Source organism: Oryzias latipes, chromosome 16 (assembly GCF_002234675.1).
Source record: "Oryzias latipes chromosome 16, ASM223467v1".
Classification (NCBI taxonomy): Eukaryota; Metazoa; Chordata; class Actinopteri; order Beloniformes; family Adrianichthyidae; genus Oryzias; species Oryzias latipes.
In genome coordinates, this window is record NC_019874.2 from 11128532 (window position 1) to 11147313 (window position 18782).

An 18782-nucleotide genomic window follows, 5' to 3' on the forward strand; every position below is an offset into this window, starting at 1 on the left:
TTCTCATGTACAGTCAATAGTTTCAAGTAGGAACAGCATGAAATTGTAGTAATGTACTTGTTATTTTCAGTTTCACACGTCTGATTATCTGCAGCAGACACTGTTGTTAAGTAAATAATGTAGGGATGTCCCGATCGGATCACTTATTGGAAATTGGGCCTGATCTGGTAGTTTCGGACTTAATCAAAATCAGATGTTGCATGTTTTTATTATTAATCTATTGATTTCAAGCTTGTTATTTTAAATAAATGCCCCAGTAGACGTTTGCATATCAAAAATGGATTGTGACATTTGGTTGCTGAAACGCAAAGCCGAATACGGCACTAGTTTGTTAGCAGCAGAAAGTGCACAAAAAACAGTTCAGTAAAGTTTGCTAGATATTCACAGATTCAGACTTTCACTGTCTCTTGCTGTTTGTCTTGCAAACAAGGATCTACAAGGGCGTTTAAAAGAAAAAATATTGGGCTTTTGTTTGGAAGTGGAAGTTCTGGGAAAATGTGATGTAAAAAAAACAACAAAATAAGACAACTAAATAAATCCATAAGCTCTCGAAAACAACCAGAACTTATTAATTGTTACATTTATATGAGCTAGTCATGTCAACTCAACGTCACATTTATGCTACAACAACAGATTGTGAAGAAAGTCATTGTTATAAATCTTTAATGGAAATATGATCACAAATGATTAAAAATCTCCATTAGCTCTGAAGATGCTAAAGCTGCCGTCACCAAAATTTGTTACATGACCAATTATTACCTTTTCTGTTGTACTTCAAGTATTTTTGGAGAAAATTACTTCAGTTTTTTAAAAGATTTTTTCATGTTAACATGGATAATAATTATTTAAAAAGACAGTTCTAAATGAATTAACGCTACAGTTTCCAAACTTTCTCACATGTCCAATTATCACCTATTTTTACTAGTTTATAGTGAATAGTTTGATCTAGTTAATAGATGCACTATTTCTACTCAGTTGTCAAAGGTACTTTCAAATAGGGTCCAACCTGGATCAATTTATAACATTTCTTTTCCCCCCAAAATGTTTTACAAAAGTATCAGATCAGGAATCGGTGTCTGTATCAAAATCCAATGACACAGAATCGGATACAAAAAATTCAGATTGGGACATAGTTAAATTTTAATGATTTTAATTACATTTTATACCTCATTTAAGACGAAAATACCAAATAATGGTTCTTTGTTGTATCTTCTTTAGGCATTTCTGAGACGGTGTATATCATAAAACACCAGACATGTTAAACTAAAAATGAGTAAATTACTCCAATTACATGGTGTCCCTAATTTATCACTGGAGCTTTAGTTCTTGTGTTAACATACTTTGCATTACCGTAACTATTTGATTATTTGGGGACTAAAAGTCATTCCAGCGGATTCTAACGCTGAGAAAAGCCGTTTTGCCCTGAAATGGAACTCTTTACAGTAGTAAAATGTTTACTAAATGAATAAAAACCAGGTGATTATGTCACTGAAAAAAAGCAACTTTGCACCTAAGTCACTAACTGACAAAATAAAAATAGATTCAAATTTGCCAGCTGTGCAAAACTGTGAGTAATCTACAATAAGAACTATCTTTTAGCACAGATATGTTATTTGTGTGACGATTTTTCTAATAAAACATAAACAAAATTTAATTATTACTATTATTCCATTTCACAAGCTTAATTTTTCATTCATCCCTCTTTTTAAACATATGTTACATTTAGTTTTTGAATCGGCAGGTCTCCCTTTATTTACTTCTCCTTGTTTCTCTCTTCCAGCTGTGCTCTCAGAGCACACTTTCACCTTCATCACTTCCTCTGTTTTGCTGAAGAACACAAACAGCGTGAATTAAAGCACAACTGACAGTTTGCATCCAGTTTCAGTGCTTCACCTTGGTCCTCCTCTCATGGTTTCTCCCTCCCTTACTTGCCATCCCCCTTCCATCATACCCTCGCTTTTCCACTCCAGCTGTCAAGAGGCTTCATTATTAAAGATTTATGGCACAGTCTGGGCAGTTCCTTCAAAAGCTTTTGTCAGACAGACTTCGTGTCTCAAATCTTGCTGCCCCTAACTGGAGGTGACACGAAGATCTATGTAGATCAAGCACACACATTGTCACATCGTCCAAGTGCTCAGCCCATTTTTATTTAAGTCCCTATATTGATTTAAAAAAGCAGACTGACATCCTTTTTCTATTTGCTGTATTGAATATTTGATGGGTTTTGCACGACTGTGAACACCTTTTATGTTTTCTTTTTTTGCTTGTTTTAGCGTTTAGCATGTCAAAGTTATTCTAACCCCTTTAATTAAAAATGTAACATCTTGTTAAAACATGTTTGTTTTCTAGTAGCCTTGTGATCTAATTTCTTTCTTCAGTTTTCTACTCTGTTTAACATTCTCTCAAACCATTCATCCGTCAGTCTTCTTTATGTTGTAGTTCATTTCCAAATTGAGAGCAGAACTGGCTGGACCTGTGGACCTCCTTCATTTCTATTTCACAATTGAGATTTTCAAGAAAACCTGCACATGCAAATCAAGACAATGTAGTTTTCAAACGTCTGTTTCAAAACTGGTTTGATGTGTTCTACAAAATAATTAGGAATAAAAAAAAATCAATGCATATTCTGCAAATAAGAAATGAACAACATACAAAGTGATTATTTGCCTTAAAAATCAGTCGGTTGGTTTCATAATCAATATTGCTTTTAGGATGTGGATATCTATTTGAATTGATAAAATTGGTGTTTTTAAATCATTATGCCTCTATCATAAAGTGTCTTTTATTGCTTAATCAAAAAGAAGAATTGTGTAAAGGATTGATGCATGAATCACTTTATCTTCTCACTTATCTTTGTTTTCATTCTTGATGCATTGTTTTTGTGTAATTTTTATCTGTTTATTTATTTTAATGTTTTCTTTTTTTGCAGGAAAGCTCAAGAACAGGACAAAAAAGTGGTTGTTGCTGGTTGTGTTCCCCAAGCTCAGCCTCGAATGGATTACCTCAAAAGTCTCAGCATCATTGGGGTAATTTCTATTTTTCTCCAATTTTTGCTGCCTTTGCTAACAAGCTGATGTAAAACGGAGCTATAACTTAAACCAAGAGCTTACATCTGTTTAAATAAGATTGGGTTTAGTGACTCTTTCCGGTTTGTAGTAGAAGAGGAACTGCAATTGAGCAGAGCAATAATAGAAATGCTTGTTTTTCCTAAACAAATGAATTTCTACTTTTTTGTAGATTTAGGAATATTTTCTAAAAAAAAAAAGTGTTGTGAAAAATCTAACCATGTTCACTGTAGACGCAGCCATAAAAAAAGCATAATTCTTTATTAATATAACAGTGAGAATAGCTACAAATGATCTAAAGTCCTTAACAACAGGATATGCGGCACATTAGGCAGCTTGAAATCAATGAAGCGCACGGTAGAAACAAAGAAACATGGAAGTGAGGGGAAAAAGAAACCCTTCTGACATCTCTCATGCAGTCATATGTAATGCAGGTTAAATACAAAGTCAGACAAACACACACACACACACACATATATATATATATATATATATATATATATATATATATATATATATATATATATATATATATATATATATATATATATATATATATATATAGAGTTCTATCTCACTGCGCACATTGCCCCTGAACCACCAATAGCAAGGTCAGGTAATATGGAAACCACTAAAACGTGTATGCTGTTAGATTTTTAAGGTCACCTGCCTGGCTAACTTTTCTTGAGCTCCTGTTAGTCCCAAAAGCGTATTTTATACTAATCTAATTAAATTGATGCAGTCTGGCATACTGGTCGGAGCAGTGCCTTTGAAAGGAACCCCTCCCTCGTTCAAGAGGCCATCACCGCACAGGCATGACTGTCGATGTGTCTGTGCGTGCCTGAGCACACAATCACAAAAAGGAGGGGAAAAAAATACATAGAAGTCTGTGGGAATGTGGAAATGCCTCTTGTATTCCCTCTGGAGTTTCAATCAACTACATAATGGCCGTGGCAGTTGGTGGTTTATGCAAATGAGATGCAAATGACTACTTGAGAATTTGTATATAGTGATTGCAGTAACGGCTAGGTGAGGGATTTACTCGAGGAAAAGCTTTTCCATTCTGCATCTATTCTGTAATTGGTCTTTGTGTGCAGCTTTGTGTGTTGGTTTGGTTTCCATTTTCCTGCTCAATGCCGCACTGAAATGGATCACAGTTTGCTTCGTGTAAGGTACACAGGCAGTCAGTCACGCAAGCCTGCACTATTTTTCCTCTTTGAACTGGACTTGTCACATCCTGTATCTGACACACATCACACAACACTGTGACGCACACAAACACACAGTTGGGTCTAAGTAAAGGGAGCAGCCCATTGGGTAGGCAGTGCACAAACTATAACATGCAAACCATCTATGTTCTTTTAGAACCATGGAATTGGCCTTTTCTGTTAGATGTGCCTATTTTTACACCCATAGTGTTAGTTTGCTCTGGATTTATGGATTTTACCTTTTAACAAGCAGATGAAAAACAACAAAAAACATTTCTATGATGAGAATAAACTGATTTTTCCCAATAATCTACAATTCTTGAAGGAGACTTGACACGTCCAGTAACAAATACGAAAAAAAAAGTAAATGGGTCGAAAATATGTCTAGAAAAAGAGATAGTCTCACCTTTCTGCTCTTACTATTTAAATAACCAAGAAGAGCTGCCATATTTTTTTTAAATATTGGAATTTGTACCTTATATATGTAAAGTTTATTATATTTTATAAATAAAATAGATTTCAATATATTGTTCGTTTTTCAAATTAAATATCACAATAAAAAAAAACGGATTGGAACAGAGTTTAAATTGTGTTCTTGCACTCAGTTCTGATGGATCCAGACTATTTCACAAGAAAAAAAAAAGTTTTATTTCAGTGTTTGACATATGTGCAGCTGCAGCCTGCAAAGCGCTTTGTGCATCCATGAGAACGGGCTTCTAAAGCGCTCTCACTGAGTAATGGATATATGGGCGTTTAGAGCCCATGTCTGGAGTTAAAGCTTCAATTCAATTCAATTCAATTTTATTTGTATAGCCCAAATTCACAGCAACAGTCGTCTCAATGGGCTTCGTACCGGTAATGGTAAGGTAAACATACAATCAAAACGGATCATAAATGCATAGAATTCAATAGGATAATACTAAAACTTTAACTAAACAGACTAATCTAAACCGGGCCCTTAGACCCTCCTTCATGGTATCAACCTGAGAGTTAAGAAAACAACACGAGAAAGGCTGGGAGGGGAAGCACTGCAGTAGATCAATGACAAGAAGATACTAAATGAAGACTCAGCAACACCTATGAAAATGACTGTAACATCTCAGTCCTTTAATCTAAACTGAAAAAAACTGTTTTCAACAGACATGTTTTTAGAAACTGACCTTTTTCATCTTTTGCGGAATACCCCAAAACGGCCACACTTTAGATGACCATTTTGCAGATGCTTTCCGGTATGGATTAACTACCATGCTAGCAGACAGTCACATGACGTCAAATTTTTGTTCTTAAAAATGTTAAAATATTCTTTTATATATTTTTCTTTTTTCCAAGCTGTCGACTATATTTAAATCTAATTCTGTTTTTTTTTCTTCTTGGGAACTTATTTCTGTAAACTGAACTTCAGTCTCATATTTTTCATTTACGAAAAACACTTGATAGCTTTACTTTGAAAATTACAAGCTCCACTAGAGACTTAACTATGAAGATTTATTTACTTCCTGTGACAATATCGTGTGACAAATCAGCAGTTGGACATCACAAATTTACACACTGGAACTTTCGAGAACAGATGGTGAACAGACAGCACTGGTGCTAAGTTAATGTACAAAACTGTCTGTGGCATTAAGGAAACCCTTACTCTTAATGTGATGACTCTATTTAGCTTTTGTTTGCCATTTTACTTCTAGCGTGTTGCCTTTGTATCTATTTATGTGCTCAGCTTGTATAAACGTGGATCAGAGTGTGTGTCTTTGCAGGTGGTCAATAGCTTGTGTTTGATTGTGTGGACTTGGTCTGCAGCATCAATAAGCTTTTCCCGTGTGTCTCTGCATTTCAGGTCCAACAGATTGATCGAGTGGTGGAAGTAGTGGACGAGGCAGTTAAAGGTATTTCAACTCACATGTGTGCATGCGCTAACAAGTGTCTGAGTGTGTGTGTGTGTGTGTGGGTGTGTGTGTGTGTGTGTAAGTGCGAGCGAGCAGCAAGTTATTAATGAATCATTGTTTTCTTGTCTGTTGAACGCTTACTTTTTTTGTGTTAGTGCTTGAGACGCAGCACCTCACTGTGTTTTGTTAGAGCTGAGGCAGACCTGATGGCAGCTTTTACTCAGAAAATGCATTTATTCAGTAAAGCAGTGATATAATGAACAAGATTTTGGGTTTAGTGACTCTTAAAAAAAAAAAAAAAAAGAACAAGATTTTCAAGTTATGTGATTTTTGGGGATCTGATCCATGGTGTTGTATGCAGATGGTTGTATTCTCTATAGTACAGATGTCAAACTCAAGGGCTGTGGGATGGATAGAGCCCTTGATATGATTGTTTGGCCCGCATAATAAAATCTCATCCCTCACAGAGCTACTTTTGTGCTTCTCTAATGTGCCACAAATCCCAGAATGCACTACTTTTGTGTTTGTGTGTGAACTACCCTTCCAAAGCCCATGAATGCGAGTTCTTAGCTCTTTGATGAAGATAAACAAACCATCAGACAGGAGTCGACTTACTCATAAACACCTTTATTCATTGCTGAGGATTTCTTGATGCCTCACATTGGTATGAACTTGTAGCCAAGATGAGACACAAAGTATCTCAGTCCAGTGAGAGTCCAGCAGAGCAGTAAAATTCTCTTTTCTTTGAAGAGATCTTTTTTTTTTAATTGTTTTTGACCTGTAAAAAAATGAACAGAAAAAGCACTAGCTTTGTCAAGTAAATGCAAAAAAATTCTAGTATTTCCTACTATCATGTTGTTGTTCAAGGTACAAACCATCTTATTAGCTTTGCCAGTTCCACTTTCAAGTATCAACTACTGTGCATCACAAATTGACAAACTATGCTTTAGGGAACACTTCATTTCTTGTTGCTACAAACACTTCATTTTTTTTAATTACTGTATTTTTTAGAGCATAAGGTGCACAGGATCATACGACGCATTAAGCAAAACAAGAAGGGCGGATGATGTGGGTGGCTACACTGGCCAGGGAGGCAGGTGATTGGTCAAAGGGGTTGATGAGAAGTTTTCTTGCCAACCTTTTTTTTTTTATCCATGTTTGCTTTTTTTATCTGCAATAATCAGCCTTTGCAGAGATTGTAGAAATGCACACAAATCAAGCTTTATTGAGCTTTACTCATTAGTATGTTTTTTTTTAGTAAACATTAAACCAGTTTGACACTTGACTTATTTAATTTATTTAAATTTTGGCCCACTGTGTACTTCAGTTTGACACCCTTGCTAGAAGGACTATTAATTTGATTGGCAGGTGGGTAGACTTAAAGCACTAACTTTCCTTTTTCCCATTCTATAACTCATTTTGTGGAATGTCGTTGATGTGGGCGGCATTAACTCAGGTCAATTTAGGCATCCCACTTAAGGCTTCAGTTTTCTGTGGGTGAAGTAGAGACTATCCAGAAATGTATGTAAGTCATGTGACCAAGCAGCACTTTACATTTCAGTGCTAGTCACATCAATATAAAGCAAATGAAAAAAGTCTTTTGGAATTTCTGAAAACAACATTGTTTTTGTAAAACTGTAGTCACACTGAACGTGACTTGTGCATCAGAGGCATCTAGTTTTAATATGAAGTCAGTTTACTGTCAGACTGTCCCAGTCAGAGATCCTGCGGCGCGATTTGATCATGATGTTTCCACATCATGCTTTGGGGCTGTGTTTGAGCAAAGGGACCAGGACGACTGACACACGTTGAAAGAGAGGTGTTTGTGAATCACGTTTGGGATGAAGGCAGCTTAAGAGTTGAGACCTTTATTTGACATTTGATTTAAAAGTCAAGTTTGAGTTTTCATTGTAATTACCGGTAGTTCACATAAAATATGCATTGCTTCTTTTCTGTTGTCACAGTGATTTTTGCTGAAATTTAGTCTTAACACAGGAAATATTTGAGTGTTTAACAGTGACTTAGATACTGTTCTGTTTAAAATCTGTTTCATGATGTTGCAGTCTGTCATTCTTTTAGAAATGTCTTTGGTTTTATTAGATCTGTTACGGTCCTAAAAATCTAATATTGTCCAAGCTTTAGCTGCAGGCACATCTGAATCTGGGTCGGGAACCTGTGGCTCCGGAGCTGCATGCGGCTCTTTCATCCCTGTGCTGCGGCTCTCTGTGGTTTTGTAAAATAACCACTATGTTCTAAGATTGTCGCAGTGCCTTTAACACCGGCGGGATGTGCAAGCGGGCAAGAGAGCAGCGTGAACGCGCAGAGGGGGCTTGTCTGCGGCTGTGAACACGGACCAAGTTTAAGGGGTTTATTGCCATTTGCACATACAAGTATAGGAATTTTTCTTTGGCATCTCTAAGGTCAGGGTAAATATAAAACAAGACAAAAATTAAAAAGAGAGGAGGATCAGGGTGAAAATAAAATTAGATAAAAAAGTACAAAGTAGAAAATATAAATATAAGTATTGAAGTGTCCCAACCTTTCAGAATGATTGCACTTGTGGGGGTTAATTGTTCATTGCACTCAGTGTCCCAGCTGGATGGCATGTTGTGTTGTTGGACCAGAGTCTGTTATAGGATGGAAAGTACTTGTTGAATGAGAAGCAAATAAAGGCCTCATCATACAGAATCTCTCCAGGTTGTCTGTCTACTATTTGTTGTATTTTTGTGAGCAAGTCTGAACAAGAAGCGGGTCCAAATCAGGCGAGCTGATCGTCCCTGGAGTGGCTCCTCATCGCTGACGACTACGGTCGGCAAGCAGTAAACAGGAAATGATGTTCATAAAAATAGTCTTAAAAAAACAACACAAAAAAGTATCAGGCTTGGCTATTGGGTTTAAAAAAATCTAAATGTAGACATTTTCTAAGTAAAGTTCTATGTGACTATCGACCCGTGTCACCACCACAACTCCCGCTGGTGGTGGTGTCTTCTTAACAATGCTCCGACCCGGTTAGGACAACGATGGAGAATTTAGAGAAAATGGAAGTTCCTGGAGAAAGCAGTACTGGGCAGATTTGTTTGCTTTCAACGACTTTACCAGAATGATTTATATATAATGAGGAATTAGCAAACACCAAAGTCTCCATTGTGGCGAAACATCCCAGAATAAACACGCAACTTTACCCCAAAAACATCCTGATTGAGATGAGAAAAAAAGTTGTTTGTTGACAAAAATCTATCGGAGAAGCAGATTAACTGCTGGTTAAGTACGACATACACTCAGGACCATAAATATTTGGACAGAGACACATTCTTTCTAATTTAGTTTCTGTACATTACCACAGTGAATTTGAAAGAAAACAACTCAGATGCCATTGAAGTGCAGACTTTCAGCTTTTATTCCATGGGTTGAACAAAAAGATTGTTTAAAAATGTGAAAAACTAAAGCATTTTTTAAACACAATCCCTTCATTTCATGGGTTCGTAAGTAATTAGACAAATGAAATAACTGAAAACAAAATGGTCATTGCTAACATTTGGTTGAAAACCCTTTGTTGGCAATGACAGCCTGAAGTCTTGAACTCATGGACATCACCAGATGCTGGGTTTTCTCCTTCTGAATGCTCTGCTAGGCCTTTACTGCTGCAGCTTTCAGTTGCTGTTTGTTTGTGGGCCTTTCTGTCTGAAGTTTAGTCTTCAACAAGTGAAATGCTGCTCAATTGGGTTAAGATCAGGTGACTGACTTGGCCATTCAAGAATATTCCACTTCTTTGCTTTAATAAACTCCTGAGTTGCTTTGGCTGTATGTTTTGGGTCGTTGTCCATCTGTATTATGAAACGCCTCCAATCAGTTTGGCTGCATTCACCTGGATCTGCGCAGACAGTGTGTCTCTGAACACCTCAGATTTCATTGGGCTGCTTCTGTCCTGTGTCACGTCATCAATAAACACTAGTGTCCCAGTGCCACTAGCAGCCATGCACGCCCAGACCATCACACTGCCTCCACAGTGTTTTACTGATGATGTGGTGTGCTTTGGATCATCAGCTTCTCCACGCCTTCTCCATACTTTTCTCTTGCCATCATTCTGGAAGAGGTTGATTTTGGTTTCATCTGTCCAATATTTTTTGTTTTTCCAGAACTGTGCTGGCTTTTTTAGATGCTTTTTTAGCAAAGTCCAATCTAGAATAGCCTTCCTATTCTTGAGACTTATGAGTGGCTTGCATCTTGCAGTGTACCCTCTGGATCTACTTTCATGCAGTCTTCTTTTTAGGGTAGACTTGGATATTGATCCGCCTACCTCCTGGAGAGTTTGTTCACTTGGTTGGCTGTTGTGAACGGGTTCCTCTTCACTATGGAAATGGTTCTGCCATCATCCACCACTGTTGTCTTCCGTGGACGTCCAGGTCTTTTTGCGTTGCTGAGTTCACCAGTGCTTTCTTTCTTTCTCAGGATGTACCACACTGTTGATTTTGCCACTCCTAATACTGTAGCAATTTCTGGCATGTTTTTTTTCTGTTTTCTCAGCTTAATGATGGCTCCTTTCACCTGCATGAAGAGCACCTTTGACCGCATGTTGTCTGTTCACAGCAAAATCTTCAAAATGCAAGCAGGAGTCCTCTAATCAACTCCAGGCGTTTTACCTGCTTCACTCATAATGACATAAGAAGGGAATCGCCCATATTTATGGTCCTGACTGTATTTGCTAGTTCTGTGGCCTCTCGGGGAAAAGTTCTCATCAGAACCCATTAAATGACAGAGGATCAAAAAAACAAAAATTGAACATTTCTTCTGGAACTTTAAAAACGAGTGAAATTATGCCGTTCACTGGAAAACTGGGTTTTCCAAAGGGTGTTGCGGCTCTCTGTGTTTAAATTTCTGTGGGAAACTGATCCGAATGGCTATTTGAGTGGTAAAGGTTGCCGACCCCTGAGCTAGATGAATGTCTGAGGTTCAGAGGACAATGGAGATGATGGAGATGTGACAGATGAGCTTAGATTCTTTCAGCTTCTAAAAGCCCCTTCCACCTCATCCTTGAAGAACTTAAATACACCTGAACCATATCACGTTTGTGGCTTTAAAGTAAGTTTTTTTTTTTTTTTTAAGTTCCTGTCTCCATCCTCACGCTGATCATTTAGCCAAATGTTTCTTCTTGATAAGTGATGATTTTGAGTGAGGTGGCAAACACCAGTTAGGATAACAGTTGTGAAGTGTATTATCAGTATTTACACGGACCGTTTCCTTTTTTTCTCTAGTTCTTGTGGATTTATGTTCGACAGTAGCTCCAGTGAAGTCTCAAGAGATCCATCTGAAGCCTTTGGGCTGCTGCTAATGATTTGGGTAACTCCCGCTGATTTCACATTCAGCGTTGGGGGTTCTTGACAGTAGGATATGCACCATCTCAAAAAATATATGAAGATGCTTTTTTCAGGTAAATGAATAGTAAACTCCCAGTCAGCATCTTAAGATATTCAGATCTACTTTTTCATACTTATATGCCCTGGATTTTACAGAATAACACATAAAGATTAAAAATAGGAATTTGATAAGTAGAAATAACACAGACATAAAGTCACTCTTTAAAAGTTTACTCAGCAAAAAACATGTATTTTTAATCATAGCTTGATAAAAACACATTTCTTTAAGATAAAAGGTTACTGAATTGATCCACATCTTTTTTTGTTTCAAGTGACCTTTGACCCAAAAGCTGAACTCACACTTGTTGAGATTAAAATATGAGAAGATGTTGACTTAGTTCCAGTGTCTGAAATTGGACAATACATACAGAGTTTTGAATAATTATACATAGCACATTCATAGTTTTTATTTTTCTTCAAAATTCCAGTTTCAACGACACTGAAGAGGCAAAACATTACAATGTACGAGATTCCTAAATTAAATGAGATATATCAGTTATAAAATGTAAGCTAATTATGAACTATTGACCTCTTAAGATAAGCTTTAAAACTTACCATTATTTCTAGTGGCAGCATAATCCAGGAAGACATTGCTGTTTATATTGTGAGTATTACCTTGGGGCAAAAAAAGAGTAAAAGTAACATTAGAAGCTCTTCTTGTGTCAAAACAATGTCTGTTTACTCTGAAAACAAGCTGAGGGGTCTTTGCAGACTACCGGTACACGCATGCCTGTCATTCATTTTCATCCATGACAGACTTTGAGGCATCCAGTTGATCTTAGTCCTAAAAGGAGAACCTAGAGCCAGTCTGATAAAGATGACGTCTGTTTATATTTACAAAGTAACTGACTGTGTTGCTGTCAGCAGTGAATTTTGAGAGGTCTTCCCTGTTTGTGAAGCTCTCTGACAGACTGGCACAGCGGCGATTTGGTCATCCATTTAAATCATTAATACAAGACTGCACTTAGCTGTTTAATGAAGGTCAGACAGAGTTTACAGTGTGTGAGTGTCAAGCTGTCATGTATCCCCAGCTGTTCTCTAATGGAGAATGGACTGAGTTTACACTGCTCCTGTGAGTCTATGACTAACCGCTTTGCACTGCAGGCCTCATTTTAATGAAGGACAGCTGAACTGAGGTTTAATTTTACAATGTGCCCTCTGCTCCTACACTTCTAGCTTTACTTGTCTCATTTTGGACAAATAGATTACAACTTTTCACCTCAATCACATTTTCCCTCTTTTTTCTTTTTCTTCATTTCATTATTTTACATGCTTTTTTTTTGCCAATTTTTAAAGCTACGTCCCAACTTTAGCCCCCCCCCCCCTTTTTTTTTTTTACCCCCCTCCTGGCCTGTTCCCTCTCTGTCTTTTCCCACTATTGCCCCCTCCACAGAAACCAATTTCCCAAGTATCATTACAGTTTTTATGACCTCATATAAACTGAGAGCTGTTATTTTGTCTCGGAGGCCTGGGCATAAACCTTTAAGATAGAGGATTTGCCTTTCTTAATGGACACTAAAATACTTACTTCAATGAACTGCTAATAGTTGCAGCCCTTAGCTGTGCCAAAATGGCTTGCAGGTCTGTTTTCCACATGACAAGAACGAGACTGTGCTGTTGCAAACTCTGCAAGACTTTGTCTGGTTTCCTACAAGTCCATCGAGGTTTACATCTGTCACTTTCAGCAAATACCTGGATGCTGCAGACCTGCTTTTAGATAATGTTGCATCTAGTTCCATAAAGCTCAGGTCATTAGCTAAATAAAAAGGAATGTTGTTATCTTTCAGCTTGGACGATGGGATGGGAATTTCCCTCGATCTATACAGTACAACTCATTACTCTTGCTCCTTCCAGTGGTGCTTACCATTTAACAGTGTCTGTGATTCACTGGGTGGCAGTGCTGCTGTTGTAACAAGCAGTTTATCCAGATCAATGTTTTAAGCCATGCCAGGAGCTAATTCAATGCCCAACAGCATTGATAGCTGTTGCGTTTCCAAGCCCACTGCTAGATCTAGAAACTGACATAAATGACTACTTAAGTCAACTTTTTTTTTACAAGGACATTCATTTAGAAATGTATACTGAACCAAAGATATATAAGAATTTAAGAAATTAAACCAGCAAAAACACATTTTCACACTTTTAATCAGCTGCAATTGTATTCTACAGTCATGTCTAATAAATACCTTCTTCTTTTTTCATGGCAGGAGTGCTTTGATATCCTTCTTTCGATTAGTCTCCACATATTTATCATCTATTCAATGAGAACACAGCCTTGGATAAAATATTTTCTCTTTTATATTCTTTTGTCCTTCAGAGATATTCGAGTTAGTGTGCATCTCATCCAAACAAGGGCAGGGAAAGGTTTGTAGCTGCAGATGAGAGGCTATGGATTCCACCTGACCTCATGATCCTTTTTTCCCCAGAATAAACATGCTGTTTGCATCTGAAATGTAGTGATGCGGCTTCTCAGAGACAAACGGAAGAAAAGGGAAGAGAAATGTGACACAAACAGATTTAAGTTAACCAAAAAGGGTTTATCAAGTATATAAATTATTATATCATTATATGATTTTTGGGAACATAAAGGCACATTTTTAGAACATTTTTGTAAATATTTAATTCTGGAGCCATTTACAACATATATATATTCCTTCACCTTTATTTAACCAGGATAAAAAACTCATTGAGATTAAAAATGTCTTTTGCAAGAGCGTCCTGGATATTTGAAGTAATCCTCATCAGGACATACAAAAGCAAACTGTATGTTGAGTTGAAAGGCTAAATGATTTTTCATTATCCCGCCATCCTCAATGTTTTCATGAATTATCGGTTTTAAGGCCGGCCAATCCATCAAAAGATTAAACAGCTGCAGTTGAACGTGGTTGAAAATTACAGGGTAGCTCATTTTTCATAATATCTGACTCTTTTCTATTAATTGATAATTTTGTAATAACCATTGACTATATATTATATAATTGGACAAATTGCATATGATTTCACCCATAGACAACGCCTTGCTTCTGGTTCCATGCAATAGTAGAGAAAAAATCCAGAAGATTACATTGTCTGATTTTTAAAGAATTTATTTGTAAACTATGGTGGAAAATAATATTTTGGTCACCTACAACAAGCAATATTTCTGTCTTTCACAGACCTGTAACTTCTTCTGTAATATGATCATCTGTCCTCCACTGGTTACCTGTATTAATGGCACCTGTTTGATCTGGTTATCTATATAAATGACACCTGTCCACAAACTCAAACAGTCGCACTCATAACTCCACTATGTCTAAGACCAAAGTGCTGTCTAAGGACACCAGAAACACAATTGTTGACCTGCACCAGGCTGGGAAAACTGAATCTGCAATAAATAAGCAGCTTGGTGTAAAGAAATTAACTGTGGGAGCAATTATTAGTAAATGGAAAACAAAAAAGACCACTGATAATCTCCCTACATCTGGGGCTCCCCACAAGATCTCACCCTGTGGGGTCAAAATGATCAGAAGAACAGTGATCAAAACTCCCAGAAGCACACAGGGGACCTAGTGAATGACCTGCAGAGAGCTGGGACCATAGTAACAAAGGCTACCATCAGTGACACACTACGCCGCTAAATCCTGCAGTGCCAGACGTGTCCCCCTGCTAAAGCCAGCACACGTGCAGGACCATCTAAAGTTTGCTAGAGAGCATTTGGATGATCCAGAAGAGGATTGGTAGAATGTCCTATGTTCAGAGGAAAACTCTACTCATCGTGTTTAGTGGAGAAAGAATGCTGAGTTGCATCCAAAGAACACCATGCCTGGTGTAAAGCATGGGGGTGGAAACATTATGCTTTTGGGCTGTTTTCAGCAAAGGGATCAGGACGACTGATCCGTGTAAAGGAAAGAATGAATGTGGCAATGTATGGTCAGATTTTGAGTGAAAACCTCCTTCCATCAGAAAGGGCATCGAAGATGAAACATGGCTGGGTCTTTCAACACGACAATGTTCCCAAAGACACTGCCTGGGTAATGAAGGAGTGGCTTCATAAGATATATTTCAAGGTCCTGGAAAAGCCTAGCTGTCTCCACTTCTAAACCCCATAGAAAATCTTTGGAGGGAGTTGCCCAGTGACAGCCCCAAAACATCCCTGCTCTAGACCAGATCTGCATGGAGGAATAGGCCAAAATACCAGCAACAGTTTGTGGAAACCTTGTGAAGAATGTTTCACAGCTGTCATTGCCAAAAAGGGTCAATAACAAATTATTGACTTGAACTTTTGTCATTGAATAAATACGTATTTTCCACCATAATTTGTAAAGGAATTCTTTAAAAATTAGATAATGTGATTTTCTAAGTTTTTTTTCTCTTTTTGTCTCTCATAGTTTAGGTATACCTATGATAAAAATACGGGCCTCTCTCATCTTTTTAAGTGGGAGGAATTTTGCACAATTGGTGTCTGACTAAATACATCTTTGGGTCACTGTATGTTTGTTGGTCAGTTTTTAACTTGAACAACTTGGGCTGCAGCACAATTTTTTGCTCGAATCTTCTAAAAATAAAGTGTAAGCTTTATTTATTTTTGTAGTGAGAGCTGCTGCTTTAATTACAATAATCAAAAACTTTATACTGTTTCAGGCTGTTTTTGGTTATGATTTAATATAAAATATAATCACCTGGAAGCAGGATTAAACCTGTCCTTGTTTTCTCAGCCTGTTTACATTTAAGTATACAGTTAGATGACAATAAAGGCGTGTTCATCTATTTATTACTTTTATGCATTTTCATTTTCTTTGAAGGTATTTCTGTGTGAAATAGTGTTATAGTTTGGCCAGCAGATTTTTTTTTAGTAACTTGTCCGGTGACTCGAACATTAAATTTCGGCCCCTGTGTGGAGGTATTTCAGTTAGTTCCTAGCTTATTCAAAGGATGTTGACAAAAATCTTTGTCAATTTTATGTTTGTTCTGTCAAACTTCAAAATGTTAGGATTTATTTATAGAAATAATGTTTTGTTTTTAAATGGAACTGTTCAAGCAGTTTAGCATTCTGTTTTTTTATGTTCTCCTTTGAAACTTGAAAGCTTTTGCTTTAATTTTCAGTTTAGCAATATAAATGCCTCTTCTTAGTTATCTGAAGAAAACTATTCCATCATGTTCCTTCAGTGCATCTGTTATATTTTAAGTGTAATAGGAAATAAATATTTACATCCAAACAACCTGCTTATGGTCACACATTTGTCTTTTAAGTAGAGTGTTTAGATTTGACAAATAAAGTTATTTGGTATATATCGTGAAATATATCTTTATTGCCTGATATGAAAACAAAACAAAATTGTGATTTTGATATGTTTTATATCGACCAGCCCAAGTGCAAATCAATTCTTCTTAACTTAATGTTTCAAAAACAACCATGTCCCCAATGCTGCCTCCTTCCAGCTGCATGTGCAAATTTCTCACATACGACTTTTATTAGCACGGGCCTTAGTTTACAACATGAGCTACTTCATCTAATGCATGCATCATTCTAGCTACAGCTTTAAAGCCGTAAGGCAGGGGAAGCCATCTGTTTGTGAGAGTTGCTTTCATGCTTTGTAGATTCCGCCATTATTTAAATGACAAAATAAGAAGTTCGGTCAGCAGATTGTCTGTTGGAGCATGTGTCAAAGCTGAGTCCTTGTATCCTGACCATATTGGTACTGAGATCTTGGGGAAAAGATGCCCAAATGTGCTCAAATCCCCAGCTGCTTTCCACGAGGGAAGTTTTCTCATTTCCGTGCTTGCACTGGTGTATTAGGACCAGTCACGCCTCACTGATTGGCTCTTTGTCCTCCTTAGGGGCAAATTGTCATTTTTATCTACCAATTGATAACCACGCTTCCTTGCCTGATCCCACCCTCTCAGGAGACCTCTGTAAAGCAGATGAAAGCAGAAAGACAATTCCATCCCTCAGCGCCTCCATCTCTCACACCTTCAGCTGTTAACCTATTGGATGGTTAGAGAGCAGAAACCACTCTAGCCCATTTCTGCTCACAGAAGACGGCTGGGCCTCATTACACTCAACTGTGGATTTGTACTTTATTCTTTAACTTTAATACTTTTAGGCATAGCTGGGAATGAGACCCCCTTTCCCATCCAGACCTAACAAAATTACTACAACTGGTAAAATTAATCTTGTCCTGTTGTGTATTTGTTGTATGTCATGACCTTGTCTCGATTTTGATGAGCTATTGTTTACTAAAGACATGCATTTCATAGACTGCCTTGCATTTATTTAGTTTTTTCCAGCAAACATTTTTCTGCTTTCGAATATCTAAATCAGATATTTTTGCCAACCATGGGAACCACCAATTGGATAAAGACCAACTCCTGGTGTTGTGGATCCCACAGGAGAACAAAACTAAACCTTAATAAAAACAAAAATGAAAAAGGTATAATAGTTTTGAACCATTCCTACTGCTTTGTAATTGATATCACAAGAAGAGGGCTTGTAGCTACACTCCATTCATTCACCACAACCAGTCTACTATCAGCTTTACTGTTTAAAAAGTAGTTGAAGTTGCAATACACCTGTTAAAAGGAAATTTCTTCCCTGCTGATCAAAGGAGTAAAAACAAATTTAGTGGTTCAGAGGAGTTTCTTAGACTCTGAAGGATACACCGGGAACAATGCCAATAAAGGTGTTAAAGCTCTGAATAACTTGAACAGACGGACATGTTTTTGGTGAAATGCAGCCTGGACTTTTAACTTTCCACCAATGAAAATTGTGTTTTTGACATCCTCTTTTGGCATGTCTCTGATGATGGAAGACATATTTACAGAATATTAAGCTCAAAATAACATTGCTGAGTATTTCTTTATCTAAATCATTGTGAATCAGTAGCCAATGAAGAAAATGCTGTTCAAAAAAACTTGTAGGTGTGATGTAGAAGCTAAAGTTGGCGGGCAACAAGCTCCCTGCTTTGGTCCATCCTGATGAATCCACTTGTAGACAAATAGATCCATGTACGTCTTTGTTTTCCTCATCTGAGCTTGGATCTGGCTCAAAACTGCATGACTGGATAGCTCCAATATTGCTAGGTTGGGGGTGTGAGGGGCTGTAAGCTAGCAGGTGAGTGTGTAAACTGAGACCTCAGTTATGGGTGCCGGGAGGGGGGGATGCTCTGCGCCGACAGTTCTGCCCATAACTCAGAGGCGACTTTCTAACTTCTGCGGCTCTGCAGAAAATGTGTC

General features: G+C 37.4%; 1 protein-coding gene across 4 annotated transcripts in view; it reads left to right on the forward strand.

Moving 5' to 3' along the window:
• The window catches only part of cdkal1 (CDK5 regulatory subunit associated protein 1 like 1), a 259064-nt gene that overhangs the window by 71955 nt on the left and 168327 nt on the right, over positions 1–18782 (forward strand). For all 4 annotated transcript variants that reach the window (XM_023963815.1, XM_023963816.1, XM_023963817.1 and 1 more), the window contains 2 exons: positions 2930–3026; positions 6108–6156. In XM_023963815.1, the coding sequence (XP_023819583.1) occupies positions 2930–3026; positions 6108–6156 (146 nt within the window). The remainder of the gene's footprint in view (positions 1–2929; positions 3027–6107; positions 6157–18782) is intronic.